This window comes from Polypterus senegalus, chromosome 11 (assembly GCF_016835505.1).
Source record: "Polypterus senegalus isolate Bchr_013 chromosome 11, ASM1683550v1, whole genome shotgun sequence".
In the NCBI taxonomy this organism is placed as follows: Eukaryota; Metazoa; Chordata; class Cladistia; order Polypteriformes; family Polypteridae; genus Polypterus; species Polypterus senegalus.
Window position 1 is genome coordinate 84198486 of NC_053164.1, and position 19653 is coordinate 84218138.

Consider the following 19653-nt stretch of genomic DNA (forward strand, 5'->3'; position numbering starts at 1 on the left):
GTATGAGAGTCAATTTGTTTTTACTTTTTGTAGCTGATTTTATTGCACAAGAAATCAATAAAATCTATAAATATCTTCTCAGAATCCACTTAATGTAATTATGTGGTTGACATCTAAAACCCTTACCTGGCAGTATTGTGTTATTTTTTTCTCCAGCCTTTGGAGTTTTTTTTTTTGTTTTTTCGGTCCACCCTGGCCATTGGACCTTACTTATTCTATGTTAATTAATGTTGACTTATGTTTATTTTTTATTATGTTTTCTATTTTTCTATTCTTCATTTTGTAAAGCACTTTGAGGTAAATTTTTTTGTATGAAAATGTGCTATATAAATAAATGTTGATTGATTGATTGATTGTGCGCAAGGTTGAAGCCAACCCAGGGAGGTGTGCCAGTCATACAGCAGGTGCATTCACACAGCCACCCAAATGCATGCTCACACTGGCAAATTCAGCATCAGCAGTCTATTTAACATGTACATCTTTGGGATATTGGTAAAAAATGAAGTTCAATCAGCATTTATTATATTAAACAAACACATTGATGTATGTTTTATATTAAATATACATTTAATATAATCCAAGCAAAAGGCTTTACTGTTCTATTAAAATTAAAGCTTATATTATGGATTTATGAATGACTGAGTTAGAAAAAATTCTGGCATATAACAGTGGTGCAGTAAAGTCATACACAACAGTTAATCAAAAAGAACACCAGACAGTGATTAATTACTGCATAATCATGCAATTTAGAAATTCATTTATTTTGGTCAAAATTATTGCTATATGTTGCATTTCACACCATTGAGACAGCTGATATGTGTGAGACTTACATCAAGTAGAAAATCTGCCTGAATAATAATATGTGCATACACTTCTATTTACTCATAGACAAGGAATATAAAGTTTGTTCCTAACATTTAAATCAAACTATATTACTAAAACTTTGTTAACTGGTTTGGAGAGGTTAATAATGTTTATTCCTGGCATGGGTGGCAAGCATCATAGACTAATGAGATCACACAGCACAATGCAGTGTCTGTACAGTAACAATGCCATAATGGAATGTTTCCAGTTTTTTTTTCTTGATTTTTTTGAAAAAACAGATCATAGCAGAAATATGAAAGACTAATTTATGAGTAGGGATCTGAATGGTTTGGGGATATGGATATGGATATGGGTCGCTCTAATATCCAGAGACCTAGCCAGAGTCAATATGGCCTAGAAAATATATTTAATAACACAGTATGGAAAATTAATATGATATGTTGTTGTTTTTGTTTTGTAGTATAAATATAAAATATGTAGAGCCACCTGTTTTCATGACTTATATAAAAGTCAAATTCAAATATGCTTTTAGAAGTTTGGAATCGGGGGCTTAGGTAGGAACTAGGTTGATAAATACCAAGGCAAATGAGACAATGCCTTGTGTTTTACTGAACATACTGCTCAGCTTTTCTGCTAGCAAAAAAAGACCCTTGTAATTTTCAAAAGGTAACATAGGCTCTAAATTATTTATTTAGTCATTTGTGTTTGTTTTGAACATCATCAATTTTATTGTTCATATCCTGTACATTACTGTGTTGGAGGACCATGCCCAATACAACTAATAAACAACTTTATTGTTGGGGAGGCCTAATAGATTTGGAGCTAATATAAAAAACACATGGCTTTATTAAAAAGTCTTCTTTGTCCACCTGTTTTATTGTTTCAGCTTTCCTTTAGAGTTGCATGGAGGTCTGTACTGTTACACTATGGAATATAACACTTCATCACTGGATAAACAAATACAAAACTACACACATTAGTGCAGGATTTATCCTTACCAATGAAACCGCCAAATGGTACTTGTACTGATTATTAAGAGCTTGAAGTAAAGATGAAGGAGAACCAAGGAAGCAGAAGTGAGCTAACACTGCTGCCCTTAACATACAGATAGACATTAAATATGTATAATTATGGTCTATTTCCAGCAAAACAGGTAGTTAGGTAGCATCTTTATTTCTAGTATCATTATTTAGATATATGTACTAATGTAATTCATTCTTTGTGTTCATTATAATTTCTGAAATTGAAAATTTAATTATAAGCCTTTACAATTTTACCAAATATACTGTGCATAATTCAGGAGAAATATCATAGCCAGATATTCAGTACCAAAGAAACAAAGTGATTTAATCTATTTGCATGATTATGCATTCTAGTGTTTACATTAAATTTAGAAAAGCTCTAAATGATCATCATAATTCAATAAATGTCTCGTTTTAAACTTTGGGTACAGTAATTACATGTATTATTGTGTTTAGGATAGTCAGGTTGCTTTCTTGTTTCAGCTACAAGATTTTGGATCAAATATTTAGTGCATATTATAGGCAGTACATTACATCTGTTAGACATACAGTACAGTATACTGGATTTACACTTAATGTCTGAAACTTGGACAGCTCATATAACTTTCACATTGATAGAATCTAAGCATACAATTTCCAAGTATCTTTCGAAGTATAGTGCCTTCCTTATGTCCTCAATTCCCTTAAATGCAGACTATGCTGTCTTCCTGTTTGGTGAATATTGTGGATTTTCTGTTCTTTTGTCTATCCTTACCTGGTTAACACCTTACATATTTTGTTAGCATACTCTGTTCATTATCTCTACTCTACAGACTGAGAAGAATATCTGCCTAAGTGAGAATTCCAGTACTATAATGTATTAGTGCAAAAAGAAACTATTGTAAGTATGAGCGATTAGAAATTACACCACAAGACTTTCTCCATCTCTCTACATTTAGAAAGGCCTAAATAACTGCATACACACCATCATCACTTAACTTCCACAAACATATAAAAAGGAAACTCCTATGTTATCCAATCCATTATATTATACCGTATTATCAGATTATATTTATTTAAACCACTTTATCACAAATGGAGCACAGGAGTCTATATTTTTCAACAGTGTTGAAGCCATTGAAAGGAAACAATGTAAATGGCAACAAGATTTTCTTTAAGTTAAGTATAGTATGCTGGCCTTTATAACAAGACTGGTAATGAATAGTCGCAACAGTAATCCTGTTTTTATGTCACAGGATGTAAAAACAACCATTTAGTGTAAAGACAGGCAAAACAAATCCACTACTATTTCAATAGCAATGCCACTTGGGGAAAAAATGGCAAATATGTTGCCAAGACCAATAGTAAACACCACAGCCCACTCTTAACACCTACAGTAGGTTAATCAAAGACGGACATTCTTTGAAGTGCAAGATAAAAACCAGTCAGATTCTGCTAGAAATATGCAAACTTCAGCAATCCACAGCAGAAAAGACTCAACCAAGCTAACAGAAGAAAGGAATACATTTGTATCTTACCTTCCAGTAAATGTTCTTCTGCACCAATTATGTTGCATTACAGGAGAAAAGAAAAAGAAAATAGTTAGGAGTTTAATATCATATATTATAATTATTTGAATTGCCCAAAATAAGAGAGAGAAATCTTCCCTTCTTTTTTATAGGAGTACGTCTACCTTTACATCATTAATTTTCTAACTCCTAAGGAAGTACATTTTTAAGGTTTTAGTACAGCTTCTTGATGCTACAGGATTTTAATAACTTACTGTTTTACATATTTTTTTTAGGAAATAAAGACATTGAAACAGGCACAGAAGTAAGTTTGTGCTTCTCTTTGGAGTTCTGTGTAAGTGTGGTGTCAATATTAGAAGTTACTACAGTTTGTCATCATTCACTGGAAAAAAATAATTGTAAAATTTCTTGCACTGTAAGGAATGCTTAAATGGAACAGACTGAACAGCTTGTGTACAGAAACTCAAGTGTAAACACAACAATATGAATGGCAGCTTTAGACAGGGGAATCTCCAAATACTCTCACCCCATGCAAATATTAAAACCACAAGCACTGTGACTGCAGCCTCTTTCAGTAATTCAGTTGTCTTACTTCTGTTACAATGGTCATGCAGAATTCTATATTTACATAACAACCCTCCTCCATGCCATGCACTTTGCATACAAATTCACACATTTATTTCAGGTAGAATGAACTGCTGCAGTGCTTTCATTATTAACTGCCTGTTGAAAGATCATTACTAGCATTAGATGAAACAACAATTTAACCCACATAACCAAGTTTCTACATTGGCTTCCAGGTAAGCTTCTAGGTAATTTTAAAATTCCCTTCCTATCATACAGTATAAAGCTCTAAATGACCTTTGATTTATAGAATATATTGGTGTGCATACTGAAAAATGTACATGCAATCTTAAAAAGATAGTATCTTTTCTAAATGTTTTATATACTGTACTTTAGCTACAGGGACCACCAGACATTCTAATAATCTTCCTGAAAGAGTGGGCAATGCCCCAAATTGATCTCAGCATTTAAAATCTAGGCTGCAAAATGATTACTTTAGTCCAAGCTACAATAATGTCTGTTACTTTGTTATTAATATTATAATTACTTATTAGTGACTTTTTACCAATCTGTTTTTCTTCTTGATATTCTGCTTTGCACTTGGGCCACATTTGCTAACGCCAAGTTATTACTGAGCATGGAATCAGAATGATTGGGATCAATATGTACACCACCCATTCATCCATCATAATCTGACAAAGGTACGGACCTCAAATGGATGAGCAGTGAATTTGACTTCACTCAGTTGAACTCTCAAACTTCTTGTATTAAATGCATGTGGACCTACCGAATTTAATTTTTTCCAGAAATATCATCAAAGGAATGCTGCTTTTATGAATCCCATACCAAATGGCATATAAAAGGACACATGCATTGCATGGTGCTCTGCCAATGTAAATGCTGAAGTCTAAGATGATTACTTAGATTTCAACCCGTCTTGGATGGGTGGCACAACTAGTTAATCTATAAACTTATAAATCTGTGCGGTCACACAGTTCACAATGCAGGATGCTATATATGATTATAGGAATAAATTAAATTTAATTTAAATCAAATAACATTGAGTGATCTACTCTTTTGCATTCTTCCAAAATCCCCCAGTAGAGCTTCCCTACCATTAGATATTTAAGTCCTTTCAACCATCCATCCATTTTGTAAACCCAATTAACCAGAACAGTGGGGTAGGGAAGCAATCCCAGCCAGCATTGGGCACAAGACAGAAACAACCCATAGACAGGGAGCCAGCCCATTGCAGGGTAACCACACACACATACACACATAGCTGAAGACAATTCAGCATCATCAATCCACCTAACTGGTCATACTTTTGGACTGTGGGAGGAAAATGGAGTGTCTGGAGGAAGCACATGCAAACATAGGGAGAACATGTAAACTCCGTACATTTAGCATCCAGGACTTGAACCACAGTCACTTTGTTTTGAGGCTCCACCACTTTGCCTCCTTCTTTCAACCAAGGAAGACTTACAATAATGACTTTACATTGTACAAATATTACTACTACTACTAATTATTATTATTATTAGTAGGGGTTTTCCACAATTACATTCATCATATTTGCTAATCACTAATGTACTATTTCACGCACAAGCAATGGCCATGAGTACCAATCACAGGGAGTTGGGGAATGGCAGTAATCACCGCATTGTAAGATGGTGAAAGATGTGATACCTTTGGTGATCCCTTATGTGTCAGGAGTATTGGAACAGCTGAGGCACATTTTTTCAAGACACCTGTATAACGGCGTGCATAGAACTCACACTATAACATGGTGTACGGACAAAAGCGGAAATGTGCTTATGCACAAAAAAATCCAGATGCATAAATCTATGCAACCGCCAACTTCCACGTACATAAATCCCAGTCAGCATGAAAAGTAACACATGTGCACACGCCTGCTGTCCTGCTCCAACTCCCAGAATTACGGCTCTTTGAATATGCAAAGCAGCATAAATAGCCCTTAAGCTTAGCCTTCTGTGAAAAGGCAATGGCAAAAGCAAGAGAGAAAATAGAAAAATTTCAGCAAATACCAAGTGACCTAGCGTGTCGGAGAAACTTGAAAGCTCATGTTCACAAAGTCGCACAGTGCCCGAAATAAAAAAGAAGTTGTCAGATATCAAAGTCGCTGTGAAAAGGCGACTCGTATCCCACTGTCTTATGAAAGCTTATTAGGGTACAGAGAAAAAAAAAGACACACAGTGGGGAAAAAGCATGAAATGTCAACTTTAATCTCTAAATTTCCACTTTAATCACGTAGTTTATTTTGTCATTAAACTAGAATATCATAAACTTAATCTTAAAATCGTTTAATTTACTAGTTTCTCAATCCCATCGTAACTAAAGTAGCACGTTAAATGCTTTTTTGTATTTGATCTTCTATGTGCTCTATGTGTGTGAATCACTACATGCTTCCGTTCTTTCTCTTTCTCCAAAAGGACACAGAATCCACATTACATTCATGATATTACAGCTCTCTGAATAATTAAAATACTGAGATGTATACTTGATATCATTTTCATGATGATAGGAATTTAAATGTTATTAAACATGGTGGTGCAGTGATTGTTCATGTCTCACGCAAGATGCTTGCTGCGCCATGAGCAACCTTTATTGTAGCAGTACTGTCTGTTCCAAATGTACTAACTTCCAATTCCTGTGTTCTTGTCCTTACTTTTCTTTCTCCAAATACCCAATCAGCACTGTAATAGACATTAAGCCATCTGTAAGCTTAGAACACTGATTCTTCAAAACTTTTAAGGAACATCGAAATATCTTCATAGTACATGTCTAATTATTCTATCCATCTATCCTTCCAGTGTTGCGTCAGCACCACCAAGAATACAGCGCGAGGCATGATCAATCTGTAAACGGAGCGGCAGCAGCTTGTTAGCGCTGCAGCACCGTGTAGTTAAAGTTAAAGTCTTATCTGTATAATATAATAAACATATTTTGCTGAATTTCATCTTAAAAAACTTAGTCATTATATGCAAATAGTGGCTCATATAAAGTGGCTCAGGTTGTGAAATATTATAACTGTATCACACGTTTACAGTGAGGTAATTGTACTTATAAGTAGAAACAGTTCCACAAGGAGCACTTGATGGACTGATTGAGTGCATTAAGAGTTCTTGGAATGAAACTGTTTCTGAACTGCAAGGTCAGTACAGGAAAGGCTCTGAAGCATTTGTCATATGAGAGCAGTTCAATAGACAGCATGGCTGAGGCAGCGTGTGCTTGATGCTATATACCGATAATTCTCTTTCCGATCAGCTGCTGTACAGCTGTAATTCACACTCGATACAAAGATATAAATACTCCGAGTGGTGCAGTGAGAGTAATATGGAAAAAGATGATCCGATGTGGGATCTGAGGTGCAGTGAGAGTAACAACGCTAAAGCAGTTATGGTATTTGGAATTGTTTGACCATTCCGTGGACCATTATATTGTTACAGGTTAATTACAATCAGATGCATTAAACTAATAAACAATATTTGGTTAATTTCAGTGTATTTATAAAGCCGGGTCAGGGATGTGGATCTAAAAAAGAAAGGATAACCACACAGGAACAGTAGCACTGCTTTAACACTGGGTGCCACCAGTCTGAAAAACCGAGCAGACAACAGGGTATGAGCTATCGTGGAAATGTGCGTGGCTTTACACAAAGTTTAGGTTTTATACATCACGATTTAAATGTGGAAGTGTTCTTACACAACATTTTTGTGCGTACGCACCGTTTATACACGAGGCCCCAGGTCTCTGTGGCTTTCAAATCCCAAAACACGATACGGCAAAAATTGGTTCACCAAAAGGATTAGGTGCCCTGGCACAGACAGAGTAATATAGTTTACGCAGTTAAGTGCCAAGAGGATTGCTGTGAATCATACATTGGGGAAACCAAAGCGGATGGCACAACATGAAGCATATGGCACAACACAGAAGATCTACCACGTCATTCCAGGACTCCACAGTCTATTTACATCTACAGGACAGTGGTCACTCTTTCAGTGACGAAGATGTGTACATCCTGGACAGGGAGGAACACTGGTTTGAGCGAGGAGTCAAAGAGGCCATTTACGTGAAAAAGGAACAACCATCTCTGAAACAAGGAGTGAGCCTAAGGGTACATCTTTCACCATCTTACAATGCAGTGATTGCAGCCATTCCCCAACTCTCTGTGAATGGTATTCATGGACATTGTTAGTCAATAATGCTAGTTCGGTCATTAGGCCAAGGTATTGTTTATAAGGCTGGAGAAACTAGCAGTCAACTGATACTTGGATGAGTGATGAAACATATTGGAAAAAAACTATGTCTAAATGAACAGAATCAACTTTCTAGAAATATGATACAAACAATTAAAATATACAATATGAAAGCATAAGTGTTTCAGGTTGTGCAATATTACAACTGTAATGCAAGTTTACAGTGAGGTAATTGTACTGTACTTATAAGTACAAACAATTCTACCAGGAGCACTTGATGGACTGATTGAGTGCATTAATAGCTCTTGGGATGAAACTGTTTCTGAACCATCCATACAGGAAAGGCTCTGAAGCGTTTGCCGAATGGGATAAGTTCAAACAGACTGTGCTAGAAGCAGTATCCCGATAATTCTCTCCACTCTTAACTCAATATGCGCTATAGCTTTCCAATCAGCTTTCCAATCAGCTACCATATAGCTATGATTCCACAGTCAGATACAATGGGTTAAAATACTCCTAGTGGTGCACTGAGAGTAACAATGCTAAAGCAGCTATAGTATTTGGAATAATTTGACCATTTCGTGCTCTATTATATGGTTACAAGTTGATTATGATCAGATGCCTTAAACTAAAAAATGATATGCAGTTAATTTCAGTGTATTTGAGAAAGCCCACTTCATGGATATGAATCTAAAAACTAAAGGGAAACCGCACAGGAACAGTAGCACTGCTTTGATGCTGGGTGCTGCAAGTTTGCAAAATTGAACCAAAAACTTGCGTACGCAATGGTTTGAGGTGACGTGAGAATGTACATGGCTTTACAGCAAGTTTAGTTTTTATACATCACGATGTGAGCGTGGAAACGGGCATATGCAACATTTTTGTGCGAGCCCACCGTTTATACAGTACATGAGGCCCCAGGTCTTTTTTAAAGGGAATTACATTATGCATTGAATTTATCACAGGGTCAGCTTTCTTGTTGTACTTATTGGACTGCGCTGGAGAGAGATATAAGTAAATCTTGAGGTTAAGGATGGTGCACTCTAGATTACGGTGTGGGCTTGTATATACTGTCTAGGGATACGTTCTGTGAGAGTGTAAAGAAATCCATTGTAGCACAGACATCTGAATGGTATGCTTCTACATTGTGATTTGGGACTAGCTATTTTTTTTCTACACAGCACTTTTATTTAATGTTGGTAATTGAAAGGTGATATAAAAATAAACTGATGTTGACACTGAAACAGCAGCTACAATTACAATCATTCTGGTGTCTTTCCAAAAAGAGACCTGTTACAGCCAGTGGTTACAGATATTGAGGTTTGTCTTAATATTCTTGTTGTACAAATGGGTAATGGTCCAGATAATAAAATAGCCTTTATGTAACTATGGTTAATGAAAGGAAGAGAAACTGAAATTAATTTCTCAACAAATATTTTTATTGTTTTGTAACTACATTGAATTCAGAATTTTCCAACATTAATTATTTTTGCTTGCATGTCCCAAATCAGATAAATCAACTGCTCAGACTAAACTCTATTCAGAATAATTCAAGTGAGCAGCCTTATGTTTACCTGTCAGTATACTACAAAATTCCACTGCTGAACATAGCCAATGTGTGCATTTGAATTTACGTTATTAAACACAAAAAAACAGTACAAATCATCTGCAACAGCTCTACTTCATTGGTCCCCTATGAACCACTAACCTACAAAGGTGAGATACAACTTGCCATTGATGAACATACTGCTTTGAGTTCCTAAGATAGCCAGTTTAAATATTTTGAATTTTGTAAATCTTTGTTAACTCTGCTTAGCTAAACCCAGTTACCAAATGAAATGAAAGAAAAGTAGATACAGTTTACAATAATATCCATATTAGAAAAAAAAACAATTAAGTGGGGATATCATAACCCAAACAGACATGTTTCCAGTTAAACAATGCATGACTGGATATCTCCCTCAAGTACTTTACAGCCCTCAAATTGAACTCATCTTTATATAATTCATATGATTACTTTTTTCCTACTTTTTTTAAATCCCCTAGTAGATTTTAGAGAGTTCAAGTGTGCAGAATTATCAACTGCTCTATTTAGCATAGGGTCACTAGATTAAGCTTGAAAATAATTAGAGATTTATCATTAATCACCCTCAGCTATGTATTTGGCTGTTAATTGTCTTTTGTGTGATTATGTATGGCTTTTTGATTTATTTTCTTTCATTTCTATATCAAGCTCATTAAAACAAGGACAATCAAGGTCAAAGCAAATGGTCAGGCACAGATTGAAACATCTTCATTTGGGATGTTGGACACTTCAAGAACCCACCAAACAAAGTTGCTTATAATTAGATAGTGAAATAATTTGGCCCAATACAGAAAGTACTGCAATACAGAAATTTGCAAAGTATGTCAGTTTATTATCTATTTTAACTTAAGTAACATAAGTAGAACAGCTTAGAAGCTTAGACAAACAATACAAAGGTGACCACATTCAATAAGCAAAAAGTATAAGGAACAGAGTGATGAAATTAACTGATATTGCATGTGATGTGACTGCCTCCCCTGGGATGCTAGACGGCAGCCCTCCTGGGCAGCTGTGGCACCACGGATTCTCACAGGGCACGCTGGGAGTTGGAGTTTGGTGCAACCCTGTTGGGTTCTGTGGGGTCCACCAGGAGGAGCGGCAGAGCCTTACCTTGAACTTACATCACACCAGGAAGTGATTCCAGGTAACGCTAATTAGCCACCTGGAGCACTCCCTGTTGCAACATAAAAGGGGCCATTTGGAGAGCCCAGAGGCAAAAGAAAGAAGGACAAAGCTTGTTGGAAGAAGAGTGGAGGCGGAAGGACAGAGACGAAGAAAAGAACAGTGAATCTTGTTATATTGGTGTTTTGTACTGTTCTGTGCTTTGGGGAATGATGATTAAGCGCTTCCCAGCTGTAAATAGAAGTGTGTTGTGTGCTGTACGTGTGTCTCTGCATGTCAGGTTAGGGCGGCTGTATGCACCCCGGTGGCCCACAACAGCAAAAAAAAAAAAAAAAAAATCTAATTATTAACCAATATGCCCACTTTACTATTATTTGGCAAACCAAAACAAACCATGTTTACATTTTGATCACCATAAAACCTCTAGGATTAATGCAGTAGTTTTTAATGGAAAAGATTTTTTAGGCCTTAAGTAATTACAGTGGTGTGAAAAACTATTTGCCCCCTTCCTGATTTCTTATTCTTTTGCATGTTTGTCACACAAAATGTTTCTGATCATCAAACACATTTAACCATTAGTCAAATATAACACAAGTAAACACAAAATGCAGTTTTTAAATGATGGTTTTTATTATTTAGGGAGAAAAAATCCAAACCTACATGGCCCTGTGTGAAAAGTAATTGCCCCTTGTTAAAAAATAACCTAACTGTGGTGTATCACACCTGAGTTCAATTTCCGTAGCCACCCCCAGGCCTGATTACTGCCACACCTGTTTCAATCAAGAAATCACTTAAATAGGAGCTGCCTGACACAGAGAAGTAGACCAAAAGCACCTCAAAAGCTAGACATCATGCCAAGATCCAAAGAAATTCAGGAACAAATGAGAACAGAAGTAATTGAGATCTATCAGTCTGGTAAAGGCTATAAAGCCATTTCTAAAGCTTTGGGACTCCAGCGAACCACAGTGAGAGCCATTATCCACAAATGGCAAAAATATGGAACAGTGGTGAACCTTCCTAGGAGTGGCCGGCCGACCAAAATTACCCCAAGAGCGCAGAGACGACTCATCCGAGAGGTCACAAAAGACCCCAGGACAACGTCTAAAGAACTGCAGGCCTCACTTGCCTCAATTAAGGTCAGTGTTCACGACTCCACCATAAGAAAGAGACTGGGCAAAAATGACCTGCATGGCAGATTTCCAAGACGCAAACCACTGTTAAGCAAAAAGAACATTAGGGCTCGTCTCAATTTTGCTAAGAAACATCTTAATGATTGCCAAGACTTTTGGGAAAATACCTTGTGGACTTATGAGACAAAAGTTGAACTTTTTGGAAGGCAAATGTCCCATTACATCTGGCGTAAAAGGAACACAGCATTTCAGAAAAAGAACATCATACCAACAGTAAAATATGGTGGTGGTAGTGTGATGGTCTGGGGTTGTTTTGCTTCTTCAGGACTTGGAAGGCTTGCTGTGATAGATGGAACCATGAATTCTACTGTCTGCCAAAAAATCCTGAAGGAGAATGTCCGGCCATCTGTTCGTCAACTCAAGCTGAAGTGATCTTGGGTGCTGCAACAGGACAATGACCCAAAACACACCAGCAAATCCACCTCTGAATGGCTGAAGAAAAACAAAATGAAGACTTTGGAGTGGCCTAGTCAAAGTCCTGACCTGAATCCAATTGAGATGCTATGGCATGACCTTAAAAAGGCGGTTCATGCTAGAAAACCCTCAAATCAAGCCGAATTACAACAATTCTGCAAAGATGAGTGGGCCAAAATTCCTCCAGAGCGCTGTAAAAGACTCATTGCAAGTTATCGCAAACGCTTGATTGCAGTTATTGCTGCTAAGGGTGGCCCAACCAGTTATTAGGTTCAGGGGCAATTACTTTTCACACAGGGCCATGTAGGTTTTGATTTTTTCTCCTAAATAATAAAACCATCATTTAAAACTGCATTTTGTGTTTACTTGTGTTATATTTGACTAATGGTTAAATGTGTTTGATGATCAGAAACATTTTGTGTGACAAACATGCAAAAGAATAAGAAATCAGGAAGGGGGCAAATAGTTTTTCACACCACTGTATATGCAATGTCTGGGTGTGTGCAAAATATATTATCACCTCAAAGTAAGCTCAATTAATTTCATTTATCAATTTTCTTTTATACAGTAAAGCGATTGCATGCTAGAGTCTATCTCAACATAATTATGGGAAAGGGAGAAATTAAGGCCAAATGGGATACTAGACCCTTACAGGGCACACTCATTAACACATTCTCTCAACCTGGGATGATTTGTTACTATCAGTAAACCTGACCTAACTTTTAGGATGCCAGAGGTAACCTGATGACTCAGGGAGTATATATGAAAAGGCTAACCACTAAACTCAAGTAACTGAAACTGTGAAGCAGCAGCTCTTACTGCCACATGCTTCCTTCAAGTGATGATATCATTAGCTAAAGACAGGTACCAAGACGAAAAATTATTTACAATAGTTCTTGGCAGAAAAGAATTATTGCTAATGATTTCTAGGATCGTCTAAAAAACAATCTGTTTACCGCTACACCACCCAAAGCACATGGTCAAAGCTATGCTGCCAACAGTATCCCACCATGATCAAGAGCGGAAGGATGCTGAAGTTAACTCCACTAAGTTTGTCTGAGTATTCTAAATGAGGTCTTTAAATACACTGAGGTCAGGCTGATGTACAGGTCTACAAAGACATACAGTAACTTATATAACGACTATTGAAAAGTTCATTCATTTTAAAATCAAACTAACAAATCATCCTTTGCTTTCATTTTCCAAATGCACCTAATCCAATTTAGGTTTGTGGATACAGTGAGAATATTCATACTCAACATATACTGAACAGGCAGGGATAAAAAAAGTAGACCCGTTAGATGAATGACACAGAACAAAGTTTTGTATTTTGTTTTAAACATAAACAAATATTACAACACAGAATAATTTTTCTGTCACTTTGGCTGAAGTGCTGAAGGCACTCCCAAAAACCAAATTCAAAGTAGCACAGTGTTACACTCAAGCAAAGAAGACTTTCCTGGCACAATGTTGAAGACAGACAGATCTGTTCACCCTTGATAACTGCATGATGCAAAGAGGCTGTTACTGGGTAAAATAAACCAATCGCTGAGAAACTAAATACAATTGTGACCTGAGTAAGGAGTGTAATTACTGTCAATTAGGTCTTTCATTTCATTTCATGTCAGGTTTTATGTTCTTAATAAGATAATGTACATTTCTTTGGTATTTCTGTCAGGGTGATCTGAACATGATTGTCTATCAATTATACAATACCATTTCATCCTAATGAAATTACAATTGAACTCTTATGATAATATTCAGTTAAAAAGTGAATAAAATACAAAAAATAATCAATTCATATTTCAGTTGTGCCATCAGTCTCCCTGAGCTGAAATAAGAGGAGAGATAAAAATGTCCCTGCGACCACCAACATCTTAAGCTAGAAAAGGTAGAAGGAAAAAAACCTGCTTGGAAATCCATGTTTTTGCCAGCATATTCATTTAATTATACAGCAAGAGTGGGTAACACAAAACCTGTCATTCACAGCATCCATACAGAACACATAATGTACTGTTTAATTGACTATTAACGATTCCCTTTGCAAGTTCAGCACCTTGAATCATCCTGGAATAAGAAAAGGAAAAACTGCTAAAGGTTCATCTGCACTTCTCAAGTGTATGTCTAGAACTCTTGTAATATAATCTAATAATGTAAACTTAGCCAATTAACACAGTATGAGTTTTATTGTTATTAAATATTTCCAGTTTTACGGATAATAGTTACAGAACTAATTTTACAACTTCTTTTGTTTATTTTGAATATAAAAGTAATCTTGAAGAAAAATGGAAAACACTGAGGTTATATAAAAACTGTTTTACAAGTGTGTCCTAGTCAAGACAGGGCAAATTCTCTGGCAACACTAAAAATACATCATACAAACCAAAAGAATATAACGGAGTTACTGGACAAATATGAATAAATTAACTGAAAGAAATAAATTGAGAAAGTACTTTATGTTTTGTGGTCCCCGGCCGGGACGCCCAGGAGGATGTGAGGAGGGCTTGTGCCTCCTCCAGACCGCGAGGGGGCGTCCGTCCTGGTTCTGTTGGGAGCCACGGGTCGAGGGCATGGAAGCCCTATCCTGTAGGGGCCCGTGGTCACCACCAGGCGGCGCCCCGATGCCGGTTTATCCCGTACGGTCCTTGGCTGGGGCTGGAGCCCGGCCGGGACGCCTTGGAGGACCAGAGGAGGGCGTGTGCCTCCTCCAGACCGAGTGGGGGCGTCCGTCCTGGTTATGCAGGGGGCCTAATTATCCCGGGAGCCCGGCACTTCCGCCACACCAGGAAGTGCCGGGGAAGACTTTATGCGGCGCCCGGAGAGCTGCCAGGAAGACAGCCGACACTTCCGCCACGCTGGGGCGGGGCTAAGGACCGAATGCCAGGAACACCTGGGGCTCATCCAGGAGCGTTATTTAAGGGGCCGCCTCCCTCCAGTCATTGGTGGAAGTCGGGAGGAAGTAGACTGAACTGGAGAGAGAGGACGGGAGGCGGCCAGGAAGGCAAAAGGACTGTGTGGCCTGGACTTGGGGAGATCGGTGCAAGAAGGCACTGGGGGTGCACGTGAGCAAAACTGTAAATAGTATTGTAAATAAACAGTGTGTGTGGTGACAATACGATGTCCGTCTGTCTGTGCCAGGGCCAGCTTTCACAGTTTAAATTAGAGTCCCTTTTGCAAATAATTCAAAACTAATGAATAACAGCCTATACAGGAAGGAGAGTGGTGGAATGGTTCTTCAACAGTCATTTAGCTTTTAATTATTCCAACATATAGTTGTTTTCTGGTGTAAAGGCTTATATTGGAATACACATCTATCTACATCTTTTACACAAACATTACAGGCCGTCCACCAAAAGGTGAACAAGGTCCACGCAGTCCCTCAAATCATGCAGACCATTATGAAAGGGCTGCAGACAATGCACTATGTGCACAAATCACGAACCACAAATTCAAAAGCAGTTGGCAATGTTAATGATTGTGCCAAACAACTGAACTACTAGTTAACATAATCAGAGTTGTAACGTTTTCCTCCGTCTGAAGACTGTATTTGTCACTTGTACAATTTTATAATTCATGCATTGACATACATGTCAACTAGGCAATCAGTGGACATTTAACTAGTCAGATCTTGTTTCTGTTTTGAATAGAACTGATGTCATAGGAAATATAGGTGTTAAAACGTAATGCATTGATGTATACTTAGCAAGGAACTATGTTCGGAAATTGTGCACAGTTCAATGTCAATGTTCAACAAAGTTAATGTTATAAGAAACCAGTCACACCTAAAATACAGGACAAAGAAAAAAATGTAACAATAATTCAGAACCCCTGCATTACAAAATAATAATGATTTTGAAGAAGAATGCAAAAAAATACATTTAAAAGAATGATAAAAATAGAATGTTTTATAATTAGGGTCACCTCAACCTAAAACAGCTTAAAACATAAACAACTTTTCAAAACCTGATCCTTTTTAATGTGGACCCACAGAAAATGTTCCATTCAGAGTGAACTTTGGTGTTTCTATTCTTATACTTGCCCACCTTGAGAAATATACACTCCATAGCTGCAATGCACTTGCACCCAGGACAACAGTGCAAAATTTTACTGTCTGTAGTTCCTTTAGACTTCACCTAGGTATGACTGTCAGTGTAGCCTACTTACTGGGAGTGTTTTCTCTCACATTTACCGTTGATTGAGCTGAGAAAGGTATTTGGTTTCCAGTTCCCAGAGTTAAAATATAGCAAACATACAGGGAGGAATGCATTTTTAATTTTAATCTTAAAGAAAAACTAAAATGAAACCCAAATAATGTGTGGCAATGCACAACATAAGACCTGGTACTGCTAGAGGTTTAATTTTTTTTCCAGGTGGCTCTTTTCTTGTGTTGTTTAAAGTGTCGACATTAAATCAGAGCATTCTTCGTTTGACTTCCTCCCTTCTCCTTTTTTGTCTATGATCAGCTCATTTCTCTAACCTTTTATATTATTTTACCATTATATAAAGTTCATAAAAAAATCATATTTTCAAAATCAACTGCTTCAGCTGAAGCTTTTGTCATCATAAATTGAGAGCCAACAGCACAGCATGCTTGTGTAACTTAGAATCAGCTTATGAAGCCATACATGTATTATTGTAGCTGTTCTGCATTATACAGTACATTTATTTTAAACTGGTGCTTATCTCTTATCAACAAAAACATGCAATACTTTAGACTTACAATATTGCAAGCTTATTATACTTTATACTTAAACTAACTGTCAAAATGTAGGTAGCTCTTAAGCAAATACAAAAGCATTAACAGACAATACACATTCTTCAGATTCCAAGTAACATTACAAACTACTTTAAAATAACAGGCTGATTTACAATAGAAAAGGAATAAAGTGTCTTTGTAAAAGTACACTTTTTGAATGTTACAATACAGGTTCTGCTTGTTCCTTTTACATAGACAGAATGAGACAAATAGCTCTAGTCCTACAGATGAACAAATAGGCCAAACTCAAACAATATCAATATACTGTATGGTGATAGGCCTACTACATCAAAAAACTAGATTATTAGTAAATGTAAAATATATGGGACACAGGCATGTACCAAACATAATAATGTAAGAGAATAATAGCATAAATAAATCTATTAATAGGTAATGTAGATGGGCTTAAATTAATCAAATCCACTAATAAGAACTAAAACGTGGGTGCCTATAATACCACCTACCCCCGAACATAATCTAGACTTAACTCATATCTGTTTCCATAAAGTTTTGGAAGGAATGAAGATATCAAGTTAATAGCTAACAACATCTTCCTTAGCTTTTTTTCCAACCATTCTGTTTCAGTGAAATGCTACCAGGAAAGTTACACACACTGTCAAAACTGTACATGCAAACTTGCTAATGCTGGCCTCCAATTTGGCGAATTAATTTTTACAAAATTTGCCATTTGCTATTGTACTTTTCAACAATTTTGCTGGATAAAGGGCCAAATGTCAAATCATGTGCACTATTTACTTGTCCCACCTCCTCACAGAGCAGGCGTTGTTGAAGAGAAATATCTGGAAGACAGAAGATGTTATGATCTTTCTTCTCCTTTTTTCATTATTTTCTTTTAATTCTCTTTGAAAATGATAACTTATCTCTCGTTAATACTTAACAAACATCTTTACCATAAGGCATGCATACACTCCTACATTATGACCGAGCCTTTAAATGTTTAGTCTATTAAAGCTGTTCCTGTTTTGTGGTCTTCATGCGTCAGCTTTGAAATTACATATTTATGTATCCATATTTATGTATCCATATGTATTCAGTACAACATAACAGTAAACACTGTTAACATTGACATCTGCCTTCACCTCAGTCCTATTTCATGTCCCTACAGAAAACAGCTTTCAGTTTACATGCTTAAGATAATGCAATGTCAGGTCCTATATATTTATGTATTTACTTATATATTACAACAAACATTGCAGACTAAAAAAACATGCAACAGGCCAAACATATACGAACTGAAACAGTTACGAATTGAAGAGGGATGGGCAAATTAAGATTTACAGCATTAAATGATGATCCCTATGGGGTCTGAGAACTTCAGTTATATTTCTGATTGAATTCATTCTGTATTTCATTCAGATACGCAAAGCAAATTATGTGTAGTAATTTTGCTTGTTGCTGTTCTCAAAACATTATTTACTATAAACAGTGCTTTATGAAATAAATTAAAAAATATAATGCAATTAAAATGTGTTTCTTAATTGTTCAGCTGCTCCCTTTCCTTCAGTGGTCTCAGAGGATTTACTTTCTCAGCTGCATTCTTCTCTTTAAATACTCAAAAAAACAGATACTGAAATTTCACATGCCACCTTTGAGTTAAAAAATCTTTTTTTCTCCAGAAAAAGCTCTTCCCATTAATGTACTTCCTTATGAGTTGTGACATTGTGAAATGCACTGAGAGTGCCATTTGGTTAGGATATATGACCCTTTAGATTTCACACAGTGACAGGCAGAAGCTCTGTGGGGTATGCTGTGTCAACACTAGGATCAGTGTAAGTCAGCTGTTGTAAAATGCTAATTCCAATGGGTTAAAACAATTGATAAAATGAATTACAGTGTACAATATACTGATCTATTTGTTTAGTGTGGCCCGAATGGAGATGAGAATGAAACCATTTAGAAAGCATCACTATGCAATTTAAACACTTACTGTATAGAAGCCAGACCCTTAGAAGCCACTGCCATCTTTTAGTTCTTAGTCACACGTACTGCTTACCATTACCTGCAAAAATAACTATTCCACTTTCGCATGGAGTCCTGTTGGACATCTTATAACATTTAAGCTGTTTCTTTGCTATAATATAAAACTGATATTCAGGGACTCTTAGCTATTGGTTTGTAGGGCTTTTGATTCTTTTGACTTATTTGTAAAATGTTGGCTTTGTTCTAATTTTCAGACAATTTGGCTGTTTAGGTTACATCTTTATTTACCCCTGTTTTGACCAAACATGTACACCAACTGTTGTTTGCCTCACCATAGTTCAATGGCTACCAGAATGACATTTTCAAAGTCACCATGACTCACTTAAACATTGATTTTCAAATGAGCATTAGTAGGGGGTTAAGATCCACCACAGTGTACTGACATAAGCAAATTTAAGTTATTCTAACAGTATATATTTCATGTATTGCCAGGCACCTAAGCAGAG

The 19653-nt window shown here is 36.6% G+C and overlaps 1 protein-coding gene across 8 annotated transcripts in view; it reads right to left on the reverse strand.

Moving 5' to 3' along the window:
* LOC120539266 (neurexin-2-like) overlaps positions 1 to 19653 on the reverse strand; it is a 2018463-nt gene that overhangs the window by 1610095 nt on the left and 388715 nt on the right. For all 8 annotated transcript variants that reach the window (XM_039769182.1, XM_039769181.1, XM_039769180.1 and 5 more), the window contains exon 3: positions 3365 to 3382. In XM_039769182.1, the coding sequence (XP_039625116.1) occupies positions 3365 to 3382 (18 nt within the window). The remainder of the gene's footprint in view (positions 1 to 3364; positions 3383 to 19653) is intronic.